At 28.1% G+C, this 20,000-nt stretch overlaps 1 protein-coding gene across 7 annotated transcripts in view; it reads right to left on the bottom strand.

Annotated features, from left to right (window-relative positions):
• Positions 1-20,000, bottom strand: part of LOC105848477 (uncharacterized) — a 190,151-nt gene that overhangs the window by 56,637 nt on the left and 113,514 nt on the right. For all 7 annotated transcript variants that reach the window (XM_065804192.1, XM_065804194.1, XM_065804191.1 and 4 more), the window contains 6 exons: positions 16,298-16,451; positions 16,174-16,220; positions 15,699-15,995; positions 11,653-12,384; positions 6,652-6,870; positions 334-454 (listed from right to left, as the gene is read on the bottom strand). In XM_065804192.1, coding sequence (XP_065660264.1) covers positions 334-454; positions 6,652-6,870; positions 11,653-12,384; positions 15,699-15,995; positions 16,174-16,220; positions 16,298-16,451 — 1,570 coding nt within the window. The remainder of the gene's footprint in view (positions 1-333; positions 455-6,651; positions 6,871-11,652; positions 12,385-15,698; positions 15,996-16,173; positions 16,221-16,297; positions 16,452-20,000) is intronic.

Genomic DNA, 20,000 nt, shown 5'->3' with positions numbered 1-20,000 from the left:
TTTGTATTTTAGGAAATTGTAAATAATCAAAAAAAAAAATTGATTGTTCAAGTGAAAAGTTTTGAACCACTTAAAGTGAAAAGATTTGTTACATTTTGGAAGAGCAGCGAGTTAATCACTTTGACCACTAAGGAAGTTGCAACTCTTTCTTATCATTAACATGGGTGTAATGGCTGCAGCGAGTTCTGTGTAAACATGCAGGAATGAGCATTAAATTCAGCAATACATAATTTGATATATACATACAAAAATCAATATGGAGTTATATTATGCTATGCTATAAAAATTAAAACTTGATAAGAATATATCCAACTAAAAGAATTCAATTCATACCAACAACAGTAAAAAATATGTTAGACTTTGTACCAGCATTTCTTCGACTACCTGTATTTACTATTATTTGATATAGATAAGTATCACCATATTGGTTATCAAGAAGTGGACAAACACCAACCTATATATACCAACATTTATAAAAAAGATAAATACATATAAATAGGATAGAAAAAGGTAATACAGAAAAAAAAGAAAATAATATAAAAGTTCTTTAACTCTGCCACAAGGTTCCATAAATTATGCATAAAATAAATAATGCATTATGGAAAAATTTAAAATATTCTTTTAAACTGGTTCTAAAAACAATTATTCAAAAAAAGTGAAGTAAATTTCTTCTGACTCATAACATATTGGTTTCTTTTTATTTTAAACAGTTTTTTTTTCAAAAAAAACAAACTGAAAACAATTCTTTAAGAAAAAAGATAACATAAAATATTAGGATTCATTGCAAAAAAATATTTTTTCAAATAATTGTCATAAATTTAAAATTAAACAAAGTATATATTTTTTTGTATTATTATATTATATCAGGGCTTGTGATGATGAAAATCGTCAAGCGTGTTATATCGCGGTCGTAAAATTAGAATATGTTTTCATTGAGCGTGATTATGTGCGCTCGAGATAACGTCAGCGAGCGCGATCATGAAAATTGCTGAAGACGATGCTCATAAAAAGCTTTTTATTTTTTATACCTTTTTTTATTTGTTACATAATTCTTTCATCAAAAAATGTTTGAATTAGTATCACACTCATGAAACTACTTCAACGAAGTAGATTTTTATACTTCCAAACTTCTTGTATATTGTCAGATCGCGATTTTATTTTTAACTGTTTATGTTATAAAAAAATAATATCAAACAAAAACGCAACTTCTTAATGATTTAGAATTGAAGAATAATTTAGTGACTTAGTTTTGCTTTGTTGTTTTGATATAGGTTTTTTATAATGTTACGCTGTAAACTTAATTAACGGATTATGGTTTTTATATTTCTTGATATTTTTTATTTAAACTAGTTATTTAATTTTTTTCTAAAATTTCTTTTTTAAATTACGTTTTTTTTATCTTAAAAAAATAACACAAGAATAATTTAAAATAATAATAAATAAGAATAATAGCTTTCCATTTAATATATGTTGACATCATTACTTTGTTTCCTTTTCGAATGTCCTTGATTGCGAACATTCTAAACAACAGAATCGTTTCAAATTTGAGTTAAAATAAATAATAGTTATTAAAAAATCTATACTATGAACAAAAACTAATTTTAAAAATTACTCTATTATTAATACTTATTTTTATTATAAACGATGTGTGGAATATTACAAACAATAAATCAAATAAATCTTATTTGATATTTTCACAAGATTAAAAATACTTTGCAGTTTCAATTTCCTTATAATGGTTTTCTAATATTCTATTCTTTTTTTATATGCGCATTTTTGTATTCACATTGTGTTTCCATGTGCGCATTCCATTATTGAAATTAGTGACTATTAACGACTTCAAACTGCTCATTCATTACGTTAGTGCAAAAGAGAACAACGTAGTGCTTTTTATATTAGTGCTTTGATAATAAAATATCTTTAATAAAAAATCTTTTTTAAATATTTTATGAAATAAAAAAAAAAAATTCCAACCTATTGGACGAGCGTTATTTTATACGCTTGTTAAAAGCTGAAGGGGCATTGTTTATTGCACCTAGAACGTTTGAAAATACCGTTTACGGGCGCGTTTTATGAGCGGAGCACGATCGCGCTCGCTTCATCACGAGCCCTGTTATATATATCTAAATATATATAATATAAGAAATATGTACATATTCATGTATGTATATATGTAATTATGTATGAATGTATGGATGCATGCATGCATGCATATAAGTACGTATATATGTATGTATATATGTATGTATATATGTATGTATGTATGTATGTATGTATGTATGTATGTATGTATGTACTTTTTATTTATGTTTATATGCTTTTTTAAATTCAAAGTTTAAAAAACTCCATTGATAATTTTATGTTAATGTAAATACTTATAAATTTTAATATTAATATGTTATGCCCTACTGCCTTGTAGGATATGGCATTTTAGGCAAAGGCTAGGAGATGCCAACTCCAACTTAAAACACCCACTGCCTCAAGGCACTTGGTTGAGTAAAGGCTAGAGATGGTGTCTCAATAAAAATACTCATCTTGGGCAGATGTTAAATGCACCCGGCTACTGTCTTGTAAAAGGCCTCCTTGGCAAAGACTTTAATGGTAAACAGAATCTACCTGTTGACCAGCCTCGCACCCCTTCCTCATCTATTAGGCTGGCGCAGATCTACTTTTAATACATTGTTTCCAGTTTAGGATGTTGAATGCTCAATCTTCTTGACTCAATGCATGGGTTATGTTTGTGTCTTTGTTTTTATGACTAAGCAACTCATTTTATTATCTCCTAATGAGGGTAAAGCTCTAAAACTCAGTTTTATGGTTCTGAGGCCAACTGGTAGTCAGGTTTCCAAAACTCTGTGGTAGGTCTGAGAACGGCTGATTCCATCAACAGCTGAAAAAAATCAAAGTATTAATAGTGCCATATTGCCCATGGAAAGTGTTTCTGTTTGCATTTTTGGTGTGCATTGCTAAGGCCACATTTGGAACCCTTTCTTACAAATTAGGGTTTGTTAATATTAATGAGGCAATTGCTAGAGCTATTAAACAGTGTACTGAGCACTATCTATGCTTTGAGTCAAGTTCTTTAATAAACTTAAAAATGAATAAAGTACCTAAAACTAAAAAACACAAAAAACCATCATCATCACCAAGTTCTCTAAACCTATCATTCACTAATATTCGTGGTCTTCGAAGAAACTTTCCTTCTGTTGAGTCTTATCTCTTGCAAAGTTCACCAGACCTACTTGCTTTTTATGATACTAATTTGAATTCAGCTGTCTCATCTTGTGATCTTAGTTTTGATGGTTATATTCCTTTGAATCATAAAAACTCTAATAGCCATATACTTGGTCTAGGCATTTACATTCGTAAGAATTCACCCATTTGTCGGGAAATTAAGTTTGAAACTGTCAGGTTTGAATCCACAGATTATTCTTTTATGTGCTTTCATTAAGCATTCTATCGCCTTTCTCTTTGCTCTATATCGCTCTCCTTCATTTCAAGAATGTACTCTTTTTGATGTTATTTTTGATCATACAGACCAAGCCCTATCTCTTTACCCATCAGCCAATATTTTTGTTGTCGGTGACTTTAAAGCTCATCACACTGAACGGCTTGGCTCTAGCGTCATTGACTCTGCAGACATTAAAGCCCACAACCTTTAGCTTTCACAATCCCTAACACAAATAGTCAACTTCCCAACTCGCTTTTCTGACAACCCGAATCATTTACCTTCTCTAATCGACTTATGTCTTGTTTCTGATCCTAGTCAGTGCTCAGTTTCTCCACATTCAACCTTAGATGCTTTTCATCACAGTTTGATCTCTCTAAAACTATTATCTCATTCTTCTTCTTTATCTGAATCTCCCTAACATTGTACCTCCTAAACTACCTTAAAGAGGACTGGGACTCTTTCTGTGATTTTCTAAGTGATGGCCCTTGGGTAAAAATCTTTCATCTTCCTTTTGACAAATCTGCTTCTTACATATCTTTGTGGATTCAGGCTGGCATGGAATCTTTTATTCCCTCTCTACAATTCCAGGTCAGGCCTCACTCTTCTCCATGGTTTTCCTCACATTGTGCCGCAGCAATTGCCAATCAAAACTGTTACTTCCATATCTACCAGCAAAACAATTCTCCAGAAAACAGGCGTCTCTTTATTAGTGCTAGAAACCACCTTAAAAAGGTTTTGCCTAACGCTAAAGCCCACCATTCTCAGGTCATGAGATCTTGTATTTTATAACAAATATTAGGCTCTTGTGACTTCTGGGGAATCTTTAATAGTATCAATATTAAGGGCAAATCTGTAATTCCACCTCTCTTATATGGTTCAGACTTTGTCACCTCACCTAAAGACAAAGATGAATTATTTGCTAAGAACTTTTCATCAATATTATCTCTTAATTCCACTAGTTGCGTTCTACCTGATATAGCTGTCAAACAGATTGATCCATTACTTAACATTCGTATAACTCTAGCTTCTGTATTTAAAGTGATTAACTGCTTAGACTTTTCTACAGCTTGTGGCCTGGACAACATACCTGTTATTGTCTTGCAGAAGTGTTCTCCGAAGCTGTCATCTATACTTTTAAAACTATTCAAAAAGTGCTTATCAGAGTCTTGTTTTCCAGCCTGTTGGAAAGCGGCATCTTTTATCCCTGTTTTCAAAAATTCTGGAGAGCAATCGGATTTGTCTAACTACCGTCCCATTTGCCTTTTTCCTATCATAAGCAAGGTTTTTGAGTCTTTAATTAGCAAACACTTAATCTCTTATCTTGAATTTAGTAACTTACTTTCTGATCATAAATATGGATTTCGATCTTCTCGTTCTACAGCTGATTTGCTAACAGTAATAACTGATAGGTTTTATTGTGCATTAGATAAAGGTGGAGAGGTTAAGGCCATCACTCTTGACATTTCAAAAGCTTTTGATAAAGTTTGGCATGCTGGTCTTCTCCATAAGTTTCTTCTTACGATGTATCTGTTTTTCTTACGATGTATCTTCTCCATAAGTTTTCTTCTTACGATGTATCTTTATGATTATTGAATCCTTTCTTTCCAATTGTATTATAAAAGATAATAAAAAGTAATTGTATAAAAAGTAATTGCCCTCAATCGACAGCACTCTTCTGCTTATTCTGTAACGTAAGATTTAATCCTTGGTCCTCTTTTTAATTTACATTAACGTTCTTCCAGACATCCTGACATCTAAGGTGACATTGTTTGCTGATGATACTACCATTTATTCTTGTCATGACAGGAAGTCAACACTTTCTGATTGCTTGGAGGGAGCATTTGATCTTGAAAAGGATCTCACTTCTGTTAAAGCATGGGGCTCACAGTGGCTAGTGAACTTTAATTTAGATAAAACCTAATTTTTTTCATCCGATCGTTATTGCAATAATTTAGATCTTCCTTTATTTTATGAATGGTAATGTACTCGATGAGTCATCTACCCTTCATCTTCTAGGATTAACTCTTACTTCTGATCTTTCTTGAAAACCATATATCAAATCCATTGCAAAATTAGCATCTGCTAAGGTTGTATCTCTTTATCAAGCTCGACACTTTCTTACTCCGGATTCTATTCTCTATCTCTATAAATCTCAAATCCGGCCTTGTATGGAATACTGTTGCCATTTTTGGGGCAGATCTTCTAATCATACCCTTTCTCTTTTAGACAAGGTGCAAAAATGCATTGTAAACATAATTGGACCTGCTCTTGCAGCTAACCTCCAACCATTATCACATCATCGTAATGTTGCTGCTCTTTCTCTTTTCTACAAATACTATAATGAGCACTGCTCTAAAGAGCTAGCGTCTCTTGTGCCATCTACTAAAATTCATTCTCGTGTTACTCGTCTTTAAGTAAGTCTCATTATTTTTCTGCGACTGTTCCTAAGTGCTCCAAAAACTCTTATTCATCTAGTTTTTTTCCTCGAAGATCAGTTCTTTGGAATTCGCTTCCTTTGTCTTGCTTTTCTGATTCATATAATTTTCAATCCTTTAAGTTGTCCGCCAATAGTTATCTTGCTTTACAATCTTCATCTTTTCTCTTCCAGTAACTTGCAACTTTAGTGGTTGCTTGCAGCCTTATTGTAAGCAAAGATATTAAAAAAAAAAAAAAAATGTTATATTCATATTTATTTGTATATAAGGTATATTTATTTGTTATTTATAAATTTCAAATGCTTTTATAGAAGCTTCATGAAAATGTAAGAAATGAAGTGAATTTTATTCACTTCATTACTTACACTTGTAATGAATTGAATTTTATTAAATGACAAGTGTGCAACTTATTAAATTTAACTTTCTTTTTTTATCTCTACTTTCTTTACCATTTTTAATAACATGGTTACAATTGTTATCTTCTCTAGTTATTATAAAAAATTTTATTATGTTATTAATTATTTTCTAGATGTAATCATAAATGCCTAAACTGTGCAAATCTGAAAACAAGGAGAATAAAATAATGCTAATGATCTCCTGCAGTTTAACAAATTCCTTCAATAATTTTTTTTAGCTTTTTTCTGCTGTTTATTAATTTTCTTGAGTTTATCAATATCTCGCAAGTTATATATTTTCTGCAGCTTTACAATCATACAGCAAATACTGCTTTATATTTATTTCATAAAATACAAATAAATTTTTTACCTTATTAAGATCTTTTTTATCCATTCTTCTGCAGAGTACCAACCCGACGAGCCACATGAGAATGACAACTGCAACAGTTACAGTTAGAGCATACCCCTTTTTGAACAAAGCAAAGGTGGGCATAAATAGAGGGTTTGGGGCAACAAAAAATCCACCAAATGCAGTTAAATGAGTACATTTACACTTTGTGATAGAAAAACGTGTGCTTGCTACATCAAGCTAAAATATATTATTTAAAATTTTTTACATTGAAGTATTATTGTTAGTAATATTAATTTATTTAACTGAATGACTTTGGATTTTATAAAGATTCCTTTTTCTTCTTACTGGTTTAGAAATTATTTGTTAAAACATTAAGGAAGGACACATCTATGTAAATGTCTCAATAAATATATATGCATTTCATATGTTATGTTAAATACTATATCAAAAAATCTATATTGGGTAGAAAAATGAATTTTTCTGTGAAACTCAAAGATTTGAGTTTAACAGTTTATTCAAACCAACAGAATCATATGATTAAGATCTAAAGATTTAGGCAAACCACCACCGGTAATTGTTGAGTTTGGTAGTTGAGAAACATCTAATCTAATTTTAAAGAATGCAAGAAAACTAAAGGAAAGTATTGACTTTCAAAACATATTTATAAATCCAGATTTAACAGATGCACAGGGAATTTTATAAAAGCAATTGAGGGATAATTGCAAAAATGAAAATAGCAGCAATATCCAGATTTTTACTATGGTATTAGATCTGATAAGGTTGTTAAGTTAAAAAAGACTCAATAGCAATCACTAAATGCGAATACATTTTCCACCTTTGAAATAAATTGTGTATTTAAAATCCTTTATTGAAGTTAACCAATTCTTTTGATCTTTCATTTGAAAGCGATCATCAAATTATATTAAATCAGAATACTATAGAAGTTAATGTTACAAATGTCAATAATGTTGAGCTCTTCAATATCCAATTACAAAAATATCAGTATGATTCGATAAAATGTTGGTACACAAATGCAACTTCACTCAACAATAAATGGTTCTTATTTGAATCAGGTATACAAAACGATGATCCAGATATTATTTTTGAAACAGAAACATGGTGGACACTACAGTCGTTAACATACTTGAAGGGTTTTACATCATTTAGAAAAAATCAGTCTGTAGAAAAATGTAGTGGAGGCATAATAATGTATGTTAAAAATCATCTATCATGCTCTGAAGTTTCCATAACTGGTCTATTGAACCTAATCAAACAAATTTGGTGTGAACTAGTAATTGGTAAAGAAAAAATTTTATTAGGATGCATTTATCATCCTCCATATAACTTAATCGAATCAAATCAAATCAATGAATCGATGAAATTAGCCTCAAGCTGTTAACCAAAATCTATTCAAGCATACTTGTGTGTGGTGATTTTAATTATCCAGAAATAACAAGGGATTACAATGATATAGTATCAATATCAGGACCTGATCATTCAGATGCTCATATTTTTGCTGACATTTTTAGACTTAGAACTGCATCAATTTGTACTAAACCAACATTTCAGCTCAGTGAAGGTATTTTAACAAGTGTTCTAGATCTAATTGTTTGAGTCAGTTAGAGATTTCAATATCAATTGCAACAAGCCAATCAGAGGAAAAAATAAATCATTTAGTTTTAACATGGAACTTTTATTTAAATGATAAAAACCGATCAAATTTATCAAATGTTCATTTCAATTATAAACAAAGTAGTTATAAACAAATTGACAAATATTTATCACAAATTGAATGGGAAAAAGTTTTCAATGAGCGTAATATTGAAATATCTTATAAAAGATTTATGGATTGTTATACATCTGCATGTAATAAATATATACCAGTCATTAGCACAAGTCTATATAAACAAAATTTAAAATGGCTATCTAATGAGCTCAAATCACTATTTAAGAGTAAAAATACTTTATGGAGGCTTAATAGAAATTCTGGTTGGAAATTTGAACCACAAATGCAACAGTATAAGTTATTTAAAAAGAAGTTGAAAAAGAAATAATGTTACCAATAAGGAAATATGAAGTACAATATATAAAAACTTTAAATATAAGCCAAAACAATTCTACTTGTATGTTAAACAACAGCAATTATTTCATGGTTATATTAGGAGACTAAATAATCAAGATGGTGAGTCATTAACTAACAGGTTTGTCAACTAATTAAATAATCAATTTAAATCAGTATTTTTACAACAAAAAAACAATGAAATGCCAAATTTTCCTATTCAAACAGATAAAAATTGTCCAATACCAACTTTTACTGTGTTAAACGTATACCAACAATTATTAAAACTAGATCCCTACAAGAGTATCTGCTTCTCTCATCTCAAATAATTCAAAATTTTATGCTGATGATTTAAAGATAATAGCTGAAGTAAATAATTTGACACAATGTTTATCATTACAAGGCAATATTAATAATGTTTTAAAGTGGTGTAAAGACTGGTTAATTAACTTAAACATCAACAACTGTAAATTCATGCACATTGGCAAACAGAATTAAATGTACCATTATAGCATAAATAAAGTGGATGACACACAACTAGTCTTAGAATCGTTGAATGAAGAAAGAGATTTAGGAATCACAATAAGATCGGATTTGAAATGGAAAACACAAGTGTTAAACGCATGTAATAAAGCAAATGCCATAATTGATCTGATAAAAAGAGCATTTAACAGGTGATGCGGAAGTTATTGGACAAATCCTAATTTCATTATTTGAGCATAATAATTAGTTTTTGTGGTTTTAGGCGTAGGCATAAACGTTCAATAAAATATAAACTTTATTATTTGAAACACAATTATTTAAAATGAGGTTAAATGCATCTAAACGAGAATCTTTTCGAAAGCGACTAAAAATGTTTTTTGTAAATAAACCTAATATAAAAAAAAAAAAAATCGTAAATCATTTTGAAAAGGAAGGATTTGCTCGAAGTACAATATATGATAACCTTAAAAGACTTGAAACTGTTCAATTGTTTTCTGATAGAAAGCACCCTGGTCGTCCGACATCCTGGAATAGAGAAAAGAAAGCCGAATTAACAAGACTTGTCAACAATCGAAAAGGGGTCAGTCAGAGAAAAATAGGTATTAAATTCGGTGTAAATCAATCGACAATTGGTCGTCAGTTAAAAAAAATGAATATTAAATATAGAAAACGTGAAAACACTCCAAAATACACTATAGAACAACAAATAAAGGCAAAGAAAAGAAGCAGGAAACTAGTTAACCAAATCTATCACACAAAATCGCTTCTAGTCATCGATGACGAAAAATACTTTTGTTTTGCAACATGCCTGGAAATTCTGGATACTACACAAACAACAAAAAGACATGCCCAGAAAGTGTTCGTTTTATAGGAAAAGAGAAATTTCTAAAAAAATTAATAATGTGGATAGCCATATCTGACCGAGCCATTGTTTCGCACTTCCAAGGCTGTAGCGATCAATTAATCAATCTATATTAATGAATGTTTAGAAAAACGACTTCTTCCATTTATTCACAAGTATCATGTATCATGGAGACTTTAACTATTTATTTTGGCCAGATTTAGCAAGTTCTCATTATTCTAAAGATTCTCTGAATTGGATGGACCAATATGTCTATTACGTTGATAAAGAATCCAATCCCCCAAATGTGCCTCAAGCACGACCAATTGAAAATTTTTGGGGACATTTGGCACAGAAGGTTTACGAGCGAGATTGGCAAGCTTCAACAGAGCAAGTTTTGATTGATCGCATTAAACTAAAACTACAAGAAATTGATTTAAACTTTTTACAGTCGCATATGAAAGGCGTCAGAGCAAAATTGAGATCAATTGCAGATGGTGGTGTTTTTTCATATAAAAAATAATATATTTTTATTAAAAGATAAATGCTTCATTTAAAAAAAATATAATAGTAGTTTGTTTTTTTATTTATAAATAAGTTATTGACGTTTTTATTTTGTCCGATAACTTCCGCATCACCCGTTAGCATAATAAACGTACAAATGATAGAAATTTTGTATAAGTCATATATACAACCACATTTAGAATATGCAAGTGCAATACGGTGTCTTGATCTGACAGGAGATATAGAACGTAAAGTAACAAAAATCCCTTCAGAATTAAATAATTTATCGAACCAAAAACACCTTAGATATTTGAATTTAACCAGTTTGGATAAACTTGTTTGGATAAAATGTATATAACTGTTCACGGGTATGAGAAAATTTTATGTTTCCAGTTAATGATAAACCTGGGATTTATACAAGTAGACAAGGGCATAAATTGAATATTGAACTAATAAAAAATTGTCCAGCAAGATTTAATTTTATTACAAACAGAGCTGCGAAATGGTGGAATGCCTTAAAAACCGAAGATACTAATGCAATATCATTAAACTCATTTAAGGCTTTTTTGCCATCCAGATATGATTATTAACATTTACATTCACAATAGTATTGTAGCCAGCGACATTAACAATTAAATGCTTGTTTGGTGTTTTGTGGTTGTCCTACTAAAGAAATGGCTTTGTTTGTATGGTTATGTTTATGGTAATGGCTGCAATAACCTAGTGATAGGTTCTGCAGGGATACATTATCTCTGTTTCAGCATTGATATATTATTATTATAATATTATTATTATTTTTATTGTATACTATTTATTAACTACTTGATGTATATTTGCTCTATATAATATCCTATATAATCTATATGCAACAATAAATTGTTATTGTTATATACTATTGTTATTAAATAAGTCTTCAGTCACAAAAGTTTTAAGAAAGCTTGACATTATAATGGTTCAATTAAGAGAAGGTTATTTAAATTTCAGACTAACTTATTAGAAAATTACCTTTATACATCTTGTATAAAGGTAATTTTCAAAATTTGTAAATTTTTGTTACTATTGGTAAAATAAATATTTGGAATTAGTTACATAAATTGTTAATAAATTGGAAATAACTATTTTTTTAAAATACCTTACACCCATCAGACATCCATCTATTAGTATCTTCACTCCAGTAGTTACATTCAGCACAAAATGATTTCATTTCATAGTCAAATGTCCCAGTAGATTCTGCTTCATCAAAAGTGTATGGATTGACATCTAATTTTTTATCAGGCATCGGTCCAACATATAAAAAAGATAAATGCAACTCAGTTTTGTTTAGGAAAGCATATGTTGACTCCATGAAATTCCACAATATTAATGAACTGTCATTAAAAAGAATAACATCTTGATTTCTCTGTGAAACTCCTGAAAAATTATTTTTTGCTTCTTTTCCGGTATCACCAAGATTTGCATTTGAAACAGGTAAACTATTTTTTGTCATAAAAATACCTTGGTTATTGGAAATATTCAGCATAATATCATAATCAAGCTTTGTTGCAATTTTTCCGTACTGAATATAAACAATAAGATTGGTTAAATTATTTTTATCATTTTTTAACAAAAACTTTATGAGCAAGTTACAATCTGATTTCAAAAGAAGCTTAACTTGATGTATATCATTTGGCATCGATAAAGATATATTTGTCCCATTCATTTTTTCTGGAATATTTTTTATGGCAATGTTAATTGGTTTTGAGGTATTTTTCACTTGTATTGAAAGACCATCAACGTTATAAAATGTAAGACTTTGTGTTTCAGAAAAGATATTTTGTGAGCGATTAGTGTCCCATGTGTAAACCATGATTTTCATTCTGAGGTTCTGAATAAAATTTTATTATATTACATTTATTATCTAGAATTTTAAACCTGAATATTTATTATTATTATTTTTTTTTAAAGTTTTGAAAATTCAGTAAAGTAATGATCTTCATGACATTTGAAACTAAAAAATTCAATAGAATGTTATTTTTACTCAAAATTTTTTTGACTAGAAAACCAAAATAGAAAAAGACCATTTTTAAATTTTTTCCTTAACACATTAAATCCAATTTAATGTAATTTTACATGACAATAACATAAAAATGTGAAGTTTTTAAAATTTAAAATTTCAATTTTTTGATATTTCTATAGATACCATGAATAAGTTAATTTTATTTAAATAAAATTTTTTTGTTTAAATCAGAACTTGTGTAAGTGATAGTGTCAAAACCTGGAAACAAAAGTTCTGAAGAGTGGTAGAAAAAAAAAAAAAAAAACGACATTAAATGGGACATCATCAAATGGTACATCAAATGATAAACAAATATTATTTGGTTCTAAATACGGGTGTGCCGCAATGGAAATTTCAAAATCTAGTCAGAAGAGGATTTGTCAGAACTGTCAATAAAAATTCCAACCAGAATTCCAGTCGGAACAAGAATTATATAATATATGTTATTTTTTACCTTTAAGATTAAAGTGAAAGCCTACACCTTAGCATTGCAGCTATATAATATATGTTCATAAACTATAATATATATATATATATATATATATATATATATATATATATATATATATATATATATATATATATATATATATAACCCATTTTATTAACTTGATTCTTGTTTCATTTAAATATATGCTGTTTTTATTTGTTTTTGCAATTTTATGTTTTAAAAGTTTTAACCTGCATAAGATTTTTATTTAAAATTAATTCTTCATTTTCTATTTTTCCATTTAGGTTAGAATTGAAATATTTATTATTAGGCATTTTTCTATTTAAAATTTAAGTAAAATTTAAATTCAGATGGTTCTCAGAGAGAGGTAACATTTTTGATGAAAAAAGAGTTTTGTTACCCAAAAATTAAGAGCAACTCTTTTTGCACCACAATATTTTTAAATTTTCAATTTTAAACCCTTACATAATTGATTATTGCAAATAAAATTACATTGTTTTTGTTTAGAAATTTGTGCTTTTTACCTATAACCTTTTTACTTATAACCTAAGTTAACCTATAGTTCTTTAGTTATTTGTAGTTCTTTATATATTTTTAGTTATATATTATATTATATATATATATATATATATTTGCTTTAGTTCTGGGTTCAAATAGCCTTTTTTTGATTTAATTTACACAGTTTGTGTAAATTGTGTTGTGTCACATGTCTTAAAAATAAAGGTAAAAAACAAACTGCGGCATTCCGGCCAAATAATTATTATTCAAGCCAGAATCGAAATGAACTAAAAATCACAGAATTGCGATACATCCCTAGATCTAAAAATTAAACCTTCAAAAAAAAAAGTTCTATCAAACAATTAAAGCAGTATTTGAAAACTTCAAAATAAAGCAATTCCAGATTAAATGATTTCATTTTAATGACATTTTATGAACCAAAAAAAAATAAATAATAACAATTAAAAATAAAGAGAACATTTGATTGGATAAATTTTTACATTTAAATTTTATTTTGGATATTTACAATTTTTACAACTTAATATGAAATTTATATTATTTTTTAATTAAATAAAACATGGAAAAGTGCTACAATTTAATAAATACTTGTGCAAACTTCAATTAAATTCAATTAAATATAACATATCAAATAGCAACAACTTTGTACAAGTTTGTGCAAAAACGTTTTGTTCAATATTTCAACCCAGAAGCTAGATTGTCACTAGAGTGACAAATATAGCAAAGTATGTTAAATCACACAATAATTGAAGAATGATGGAATCAGACCTGAATGACTGAACCTAAAATATAATGAGTATAAAGAAAAAGTTAAGTAACATTAAAAAATACAAATCTTTGAAAACTTCAAGAATCTTTAGGACTTTAAGAAGTGATCTAATAGTTATCGGTATTTGTTATCAAAACATTCTGTTGTCAAAGATACAGAAGTTCTTTTATTTCAATATTTTTTTACTCACTTCAATTTTAGATTTGATTCTATTCAAAGGGGTTCTTTTTGATCTTTATGGTTCTTTTTGTGCTATATATGCTTACTTTGACACAGATCAGCAAACAAGAAAATTTTGAATTTGTGAATTAGTGGTACACAAGCAAAAAATTTTTTACCAATCGTTGAATATGAAAAATGAAGACAAAATTAAAACTTTTGATGCAGAATAAGAATTGGCTAAAAAGTGTTGATAAATACTCTGTTTCATATGCTAATCAAAAGTGTTCTTATAAGTGGAAAAAAATTTTTACCTTTGAAAATATATAAAATATCCCTATTCCTATCACTTTCGATTGATTTTCAATTTTTTTATTTTCCAATTTATATAGATTTAAAGGGGTTACCCTTTGTCTTATTTTAACTAAATGTTCCTAAGTTCTAAAATAAAAAAATAAAAACAAAATTAAAATATAAAAAATTAAATTTATTGATTTAATTAACTTAAAAATATTATTTCATAAATTCACTATACAACACTAAACATTTATAAAAATACATTTCAAAAAGTAAAACATGCAAGCATATACTTGTAATAAGTGTAAAATCAAATTTAACAAGCTTTTTTTTTTTTTTTTTTTTATAAATAAACAGAAAGCTTGCACAAAAAACCAAAAATTCCCATAAAAAGTTGTTTAAGGGAGCAGCTCACATGGCTCACCATGTTTGTTTTAGGAAAGATACTTGTGCAAAAACCAAAAGCTTCTGTAAAAATCTGTTTAGAGGAGCAGCTTGCATGACTCAACATGTTCATTTTAGGAGAGCATTACTCCACTCTTGCACTCATTTACTCTGGCCGAGACCTGATAATTACTACTATTATTGTCATCTTTATTGAAATAAAAAGAAATTTGAAGATATTTACTTTAGATTAGTACTTGTATTATTTGTAAAAGTCCTTGAGAATTTACAACTTGTTTCAGAATATATATATATATATATATATATATATATATACAACTATATACAAATTCTGAAGTTCTGAAAAACATTTTCTAATTATATATATTTATAAATGAATATATATATATATATATATATATATATATATATATATATATATATATATATATATATATTTAACATTATTACATTTATACTTTTGATGACGTTTTGATGAAGTTTTCGATGTGTACTTTTAATGATGCTTTAATGAGAAAAATGAAAACAAAAATAAACAAAACTTACATTGACTAAAACTTGCATATTTTGAATTGATTCATTAAACATATCAGTGGAATCTGGTAGCGTAAAACCGTATTCATCATCTTTAACTTGCAATTGTGAACTAATTGCAACTCCACTCTTTGCAAATGAACCTATTGAATTGTTGCTCAAAGTACTTAAAATTTTTTTTTTCAGCTCAAAGGTAAACTGATTTGTTTGACCAACAGTTGAATTTTCTCCTGAAACTTTGTAAAATTGTACAGCAATGAAATAGTTTTCAATAGACTGTAACAAGTTAGGTACCATTTTTTGATTTTCCTTCAAATATAATTATATTTTTCTAAACTTATGAGGTTAATCGTTAATATTATCAACATAATAATATAAATTATAACTTATTACGAACAAAGTTATTATTAATATTAATTTTATTATTAACTATTATTATTTTATGTTAAACTATAAATTTAATTGTAGAATATTTTAAAATGATTACTAAATGTATAAATGTTTGTACAGAAGATTTGGGATAATTTGAAAAACCTAAAAAAAAAGAAAAGTTTTAAGCATAAATATAATGGAAAAAAAATCATCAGCTTTTAAAAAAATGAACTTTGTACCTGCAGTTATATTGGTTATACTAGCCTGGAATAAGTTAGATATTGATTTTACAAATGATTGAGTCATAGTGTCAAAAAAGTCTGCTCCAAAACCTTTTAGATTTTCTTTGGTAAAAGATTTAGCTAACTTTATAACAACATTTGATGCATCGTTCTGAAAAATAATCAACTACGTAAGGCAACTTTATTGAAAATAATTTTATTTTACTTTTTAATAAAACCACCAAATTCCAGCAATGGTATGAAAATGAAAAGAATAACAATAAAACAATATCAAAAATGAAAAAAAAATTAGACAATAATAAAAATAAATTTTAAATTATAAAAAAAAAAGAAAAAAGAAAAGTAAAGTGAATAAGGTGCTGAGGTCTATTATAAGAACACCCCTCTGACAATTGGCGATTCCAGGGGGACCACCTACTATTCACTACATAATTCAAGTTCTGATTACTAATTCTAACAACATCAACATTTTTTTGCTAACAACTGCCAAAACTAGCACATCCATGACTATAAAGAACAGCATTTCAGCAATTCAGGGTTTACATTAACACAGGATGTAATTTTAATTTTTCAACTTAAAACAAGTCCTACTGCTCTTTTAGTCTCTCAAGTATCATCTAAAATCTTGTTGTTGAATATTCACCTATTTCATGTCTACCTGACATGGAAGTGGTGAATATAAATATAAACTGTATAAATTATTAAAAAAATAAGCAATCAAAAATAAAGTGAATAATGATTGAAAACAAAGTAATTTTATTTTTGTAAAAGCTCACCATCTTCATTGTTTTTTACTATTTATAGCTAACATACACATTTTTTACAAAATCACTGATTTTTTAAGAACCATTGAATCACCAAACTTCTTTTTCAAACAATACATATGCATATTGGTATTAGAGACTTTTATTTTTTAACTTAAGAAGTTTAAAAAAACTAAACTGAAAACTGAAAAAATAGAAACAATAATAGTAATAATAATAATAAAATCATAGTAGCAATAATAACAATTACATACAATAATAACTACACTAATATTACCAAATATAAATTTTATTAAAAATAATTTAATAACAGTAGTAATAGTAATAAATAGAGTACTAATAAAATTCACTTTATTAAAGTTTAAAATCGTTTAAACATTCAAAAAAAGAAAAATATAAAGATAAATAGAAGCTCAGAGTTAGAATTTTGGCCAACATCCAAGATTCTATACAATTTTTTTATTTTAATGCAAAAGCCTTGAAGATGTGACTTAAATAACAAATTGAACTTTGATTTCAAGATATTTATTTATTTTGATTTCAAGATATTTTGATTTCAAGATATTTGATAAAATTTATTATACTTATTTTCGAGCCACTTAATCTGAAATATCTTACTAATTTTTCTTTCAATAGATTTTAATTTCTGTTTATTTAAAACTAAAAAATAATCTATAGGAACAGAGTCATATTTTTGAACAAGATCCAACAGATACACTGCTTATTATTTTGTTTGATTGTGTTTTAGCTAGTGTGTTCATATCTATAGGAATGGAATATTTTGTTTGATTGTGTTTTAGCTAGTGTGTTCATATCTATAGGAATGGAATATTTTGTTTGATTGTGTTTTAGCTAGTGTGTTCATATCTATAGGAATGGAATATTTTGTTTGATTGTGTTTTAGCTAGTGTGTTCATATCTATAGGAATGGAATATTTTGTTTGATTGTGTTTTAGCTAGTGTGTTCATATCTATAGGAATGGAATATTTTGTTTGATTGTGTTTTAGCTAGTGTGTTCATATCTATAGGAATGGAATATTTTGAACAATATTGGTTAGATCCAAATTGGCTAGATTAAGATCAGAGCAAAATACAACTTAAATATTTTCAACTTAATACAATGTGATATGACTACACAAGCTAAAACACAAGCGAACAAGATAATAAACAATTATTTTAATTAACTACAAATAACGTACTGTCAAACAATCAAACGATTTTTAATCCTCCCGCTCTACGGCTGACATTAAAAAGATTTTATTGCACATTAGACAGAGGCAGAGAGGCTAGGACTATTGCTCTTAACATATCTAAGGCTTTTGAAAAAATTTGACATGCTAGTCTTCTCCATATGGTGTATTTTTGAAATTTTTGAAATCATCAAATTATTTCTTTCTGACCGCTTTACTAAAGTCATACTCAAAAGCCAACACTCTTCTTCATATCCAGTAACTTCTTGGGTACCTTAAGGTTCTACCCTTGGTCCTTTTTTGCTTCTCATCTACATTATTGATCTTCCTGACAACTTTACATCTAAAGTAGCTCTTTTTTTCTGATGACTCAACTTTATACTCCTGTCTTGACAAAAAGAATTTTCTTTTCATTCCCTTAGAACAGACAGCCAATCTTGAATCTGACCTCACTTCTGAAACAGATTGGGACTTGCAGTGGTTTGTGAATTTTCACTCCAACAAAATTCAGTTATTTACTGTAAACAACTACCACAATACTAAAAATACCACAATACTAACCCTAACACTCCTATATTAATGAATGGCAAACCTCTAACTGAGTTTGCTTCTTTACGTCTTCTTGGATTATCATTCACAACTGACCTCTCATGGAAACCATATATACAATTGAAAAGCTAAATTAGCAACTGCTAACTTTGCTTCTCTTTATTATGCTTCCCATTTTCTTACTCCTGATTCCATTCTCTATCAATACAAATTCTTTTATGGAATACTGTCGTCATATCTGGACTGGTTTTTCTAATGACGCTCTTTTTTTTCTAAGCAAAGTCCAAAAACGCATTATAAACGTAGTTAGACCTGCTATGTCTAACAAGCTTGAGCCTTGAACCCATAGTCGTAAGGTTGCATCTCTTTCTCTTTTCTACAATACTATCATGATTGCTGTTGAAAGGAGCTACCATCTCTAGTTCCATCAATCAAAACTTAATCTCACTTGACTCGTTATTCAGCAAAATCACATCCTTGCACACTCTAAAAACTTTCATTTGTTTAGTTTTTTTTCCAGCACTTTAACCCTTTGGAAGTTTCTACAATCTTCATGTTTTCCTGACTCATTCAACCAAGAGCTTTTTAAGTCCTCTGTCAAATGTTTACTGGCTCGATAACTCTATTTTATTTTTTCTTCTAATAACTCCCAACTTAATAGTGGTTGCTTGCAGCCTTGTTGGAAGTGAATCAGAATTTAAAAATTTACTGCAACACGTAGCAATACTCTGTGTTTTCATTATTGCTTAACTATTTGTAACTAATAAAATGTAAATTTTCATGAACTGTTAAAGTTGTAAAATAATTTAAATTTATTTCTTTATCAACTACCAGAAAAATCTGACATCATGAAATAAACAAAACTCTTGCATTTTTGGTTGCAGCTTGTGAGGTTTAATTTTCAACTTAATTTATACTTTTTTTCAAAATAAAAAGTTTTATATAGAGTGAAATTTATGTTGTTTTTTTTTTGTATGTGCTTATAAAAAAAATTTTGTATGCATTTTGCTAATAGACAAGTTTTGCGTATACCTTGTTATGAACAAGTTTAGTATGTACCTTGTTTATGAACAAATTTTGTATGTATCTTACTTATAAACAAGTTTTGCATGTACTCTGCTTATAAACAGCTTTCTTAAAAGAGTAATAACTCATAATAGTAAGAACTACATAAATTCAATAAAATTTTAATCTTA

This window comes from Hydra vulgaris, chromosome 08 (assembly GCF_038396675.1).
Source record: "Hydra vulgaris chromosome 08, alternate assembly HydraT2T_AEP".
NCBI lineage: Eukaryota > Metazoa > Cnidaria > Hydrozoa > Anthoathecata > Hydridae > Hydra > Hydra vulgaris.
This window is presented reverse-complemented; position numbering and strand designations above follow the sequence as displayed.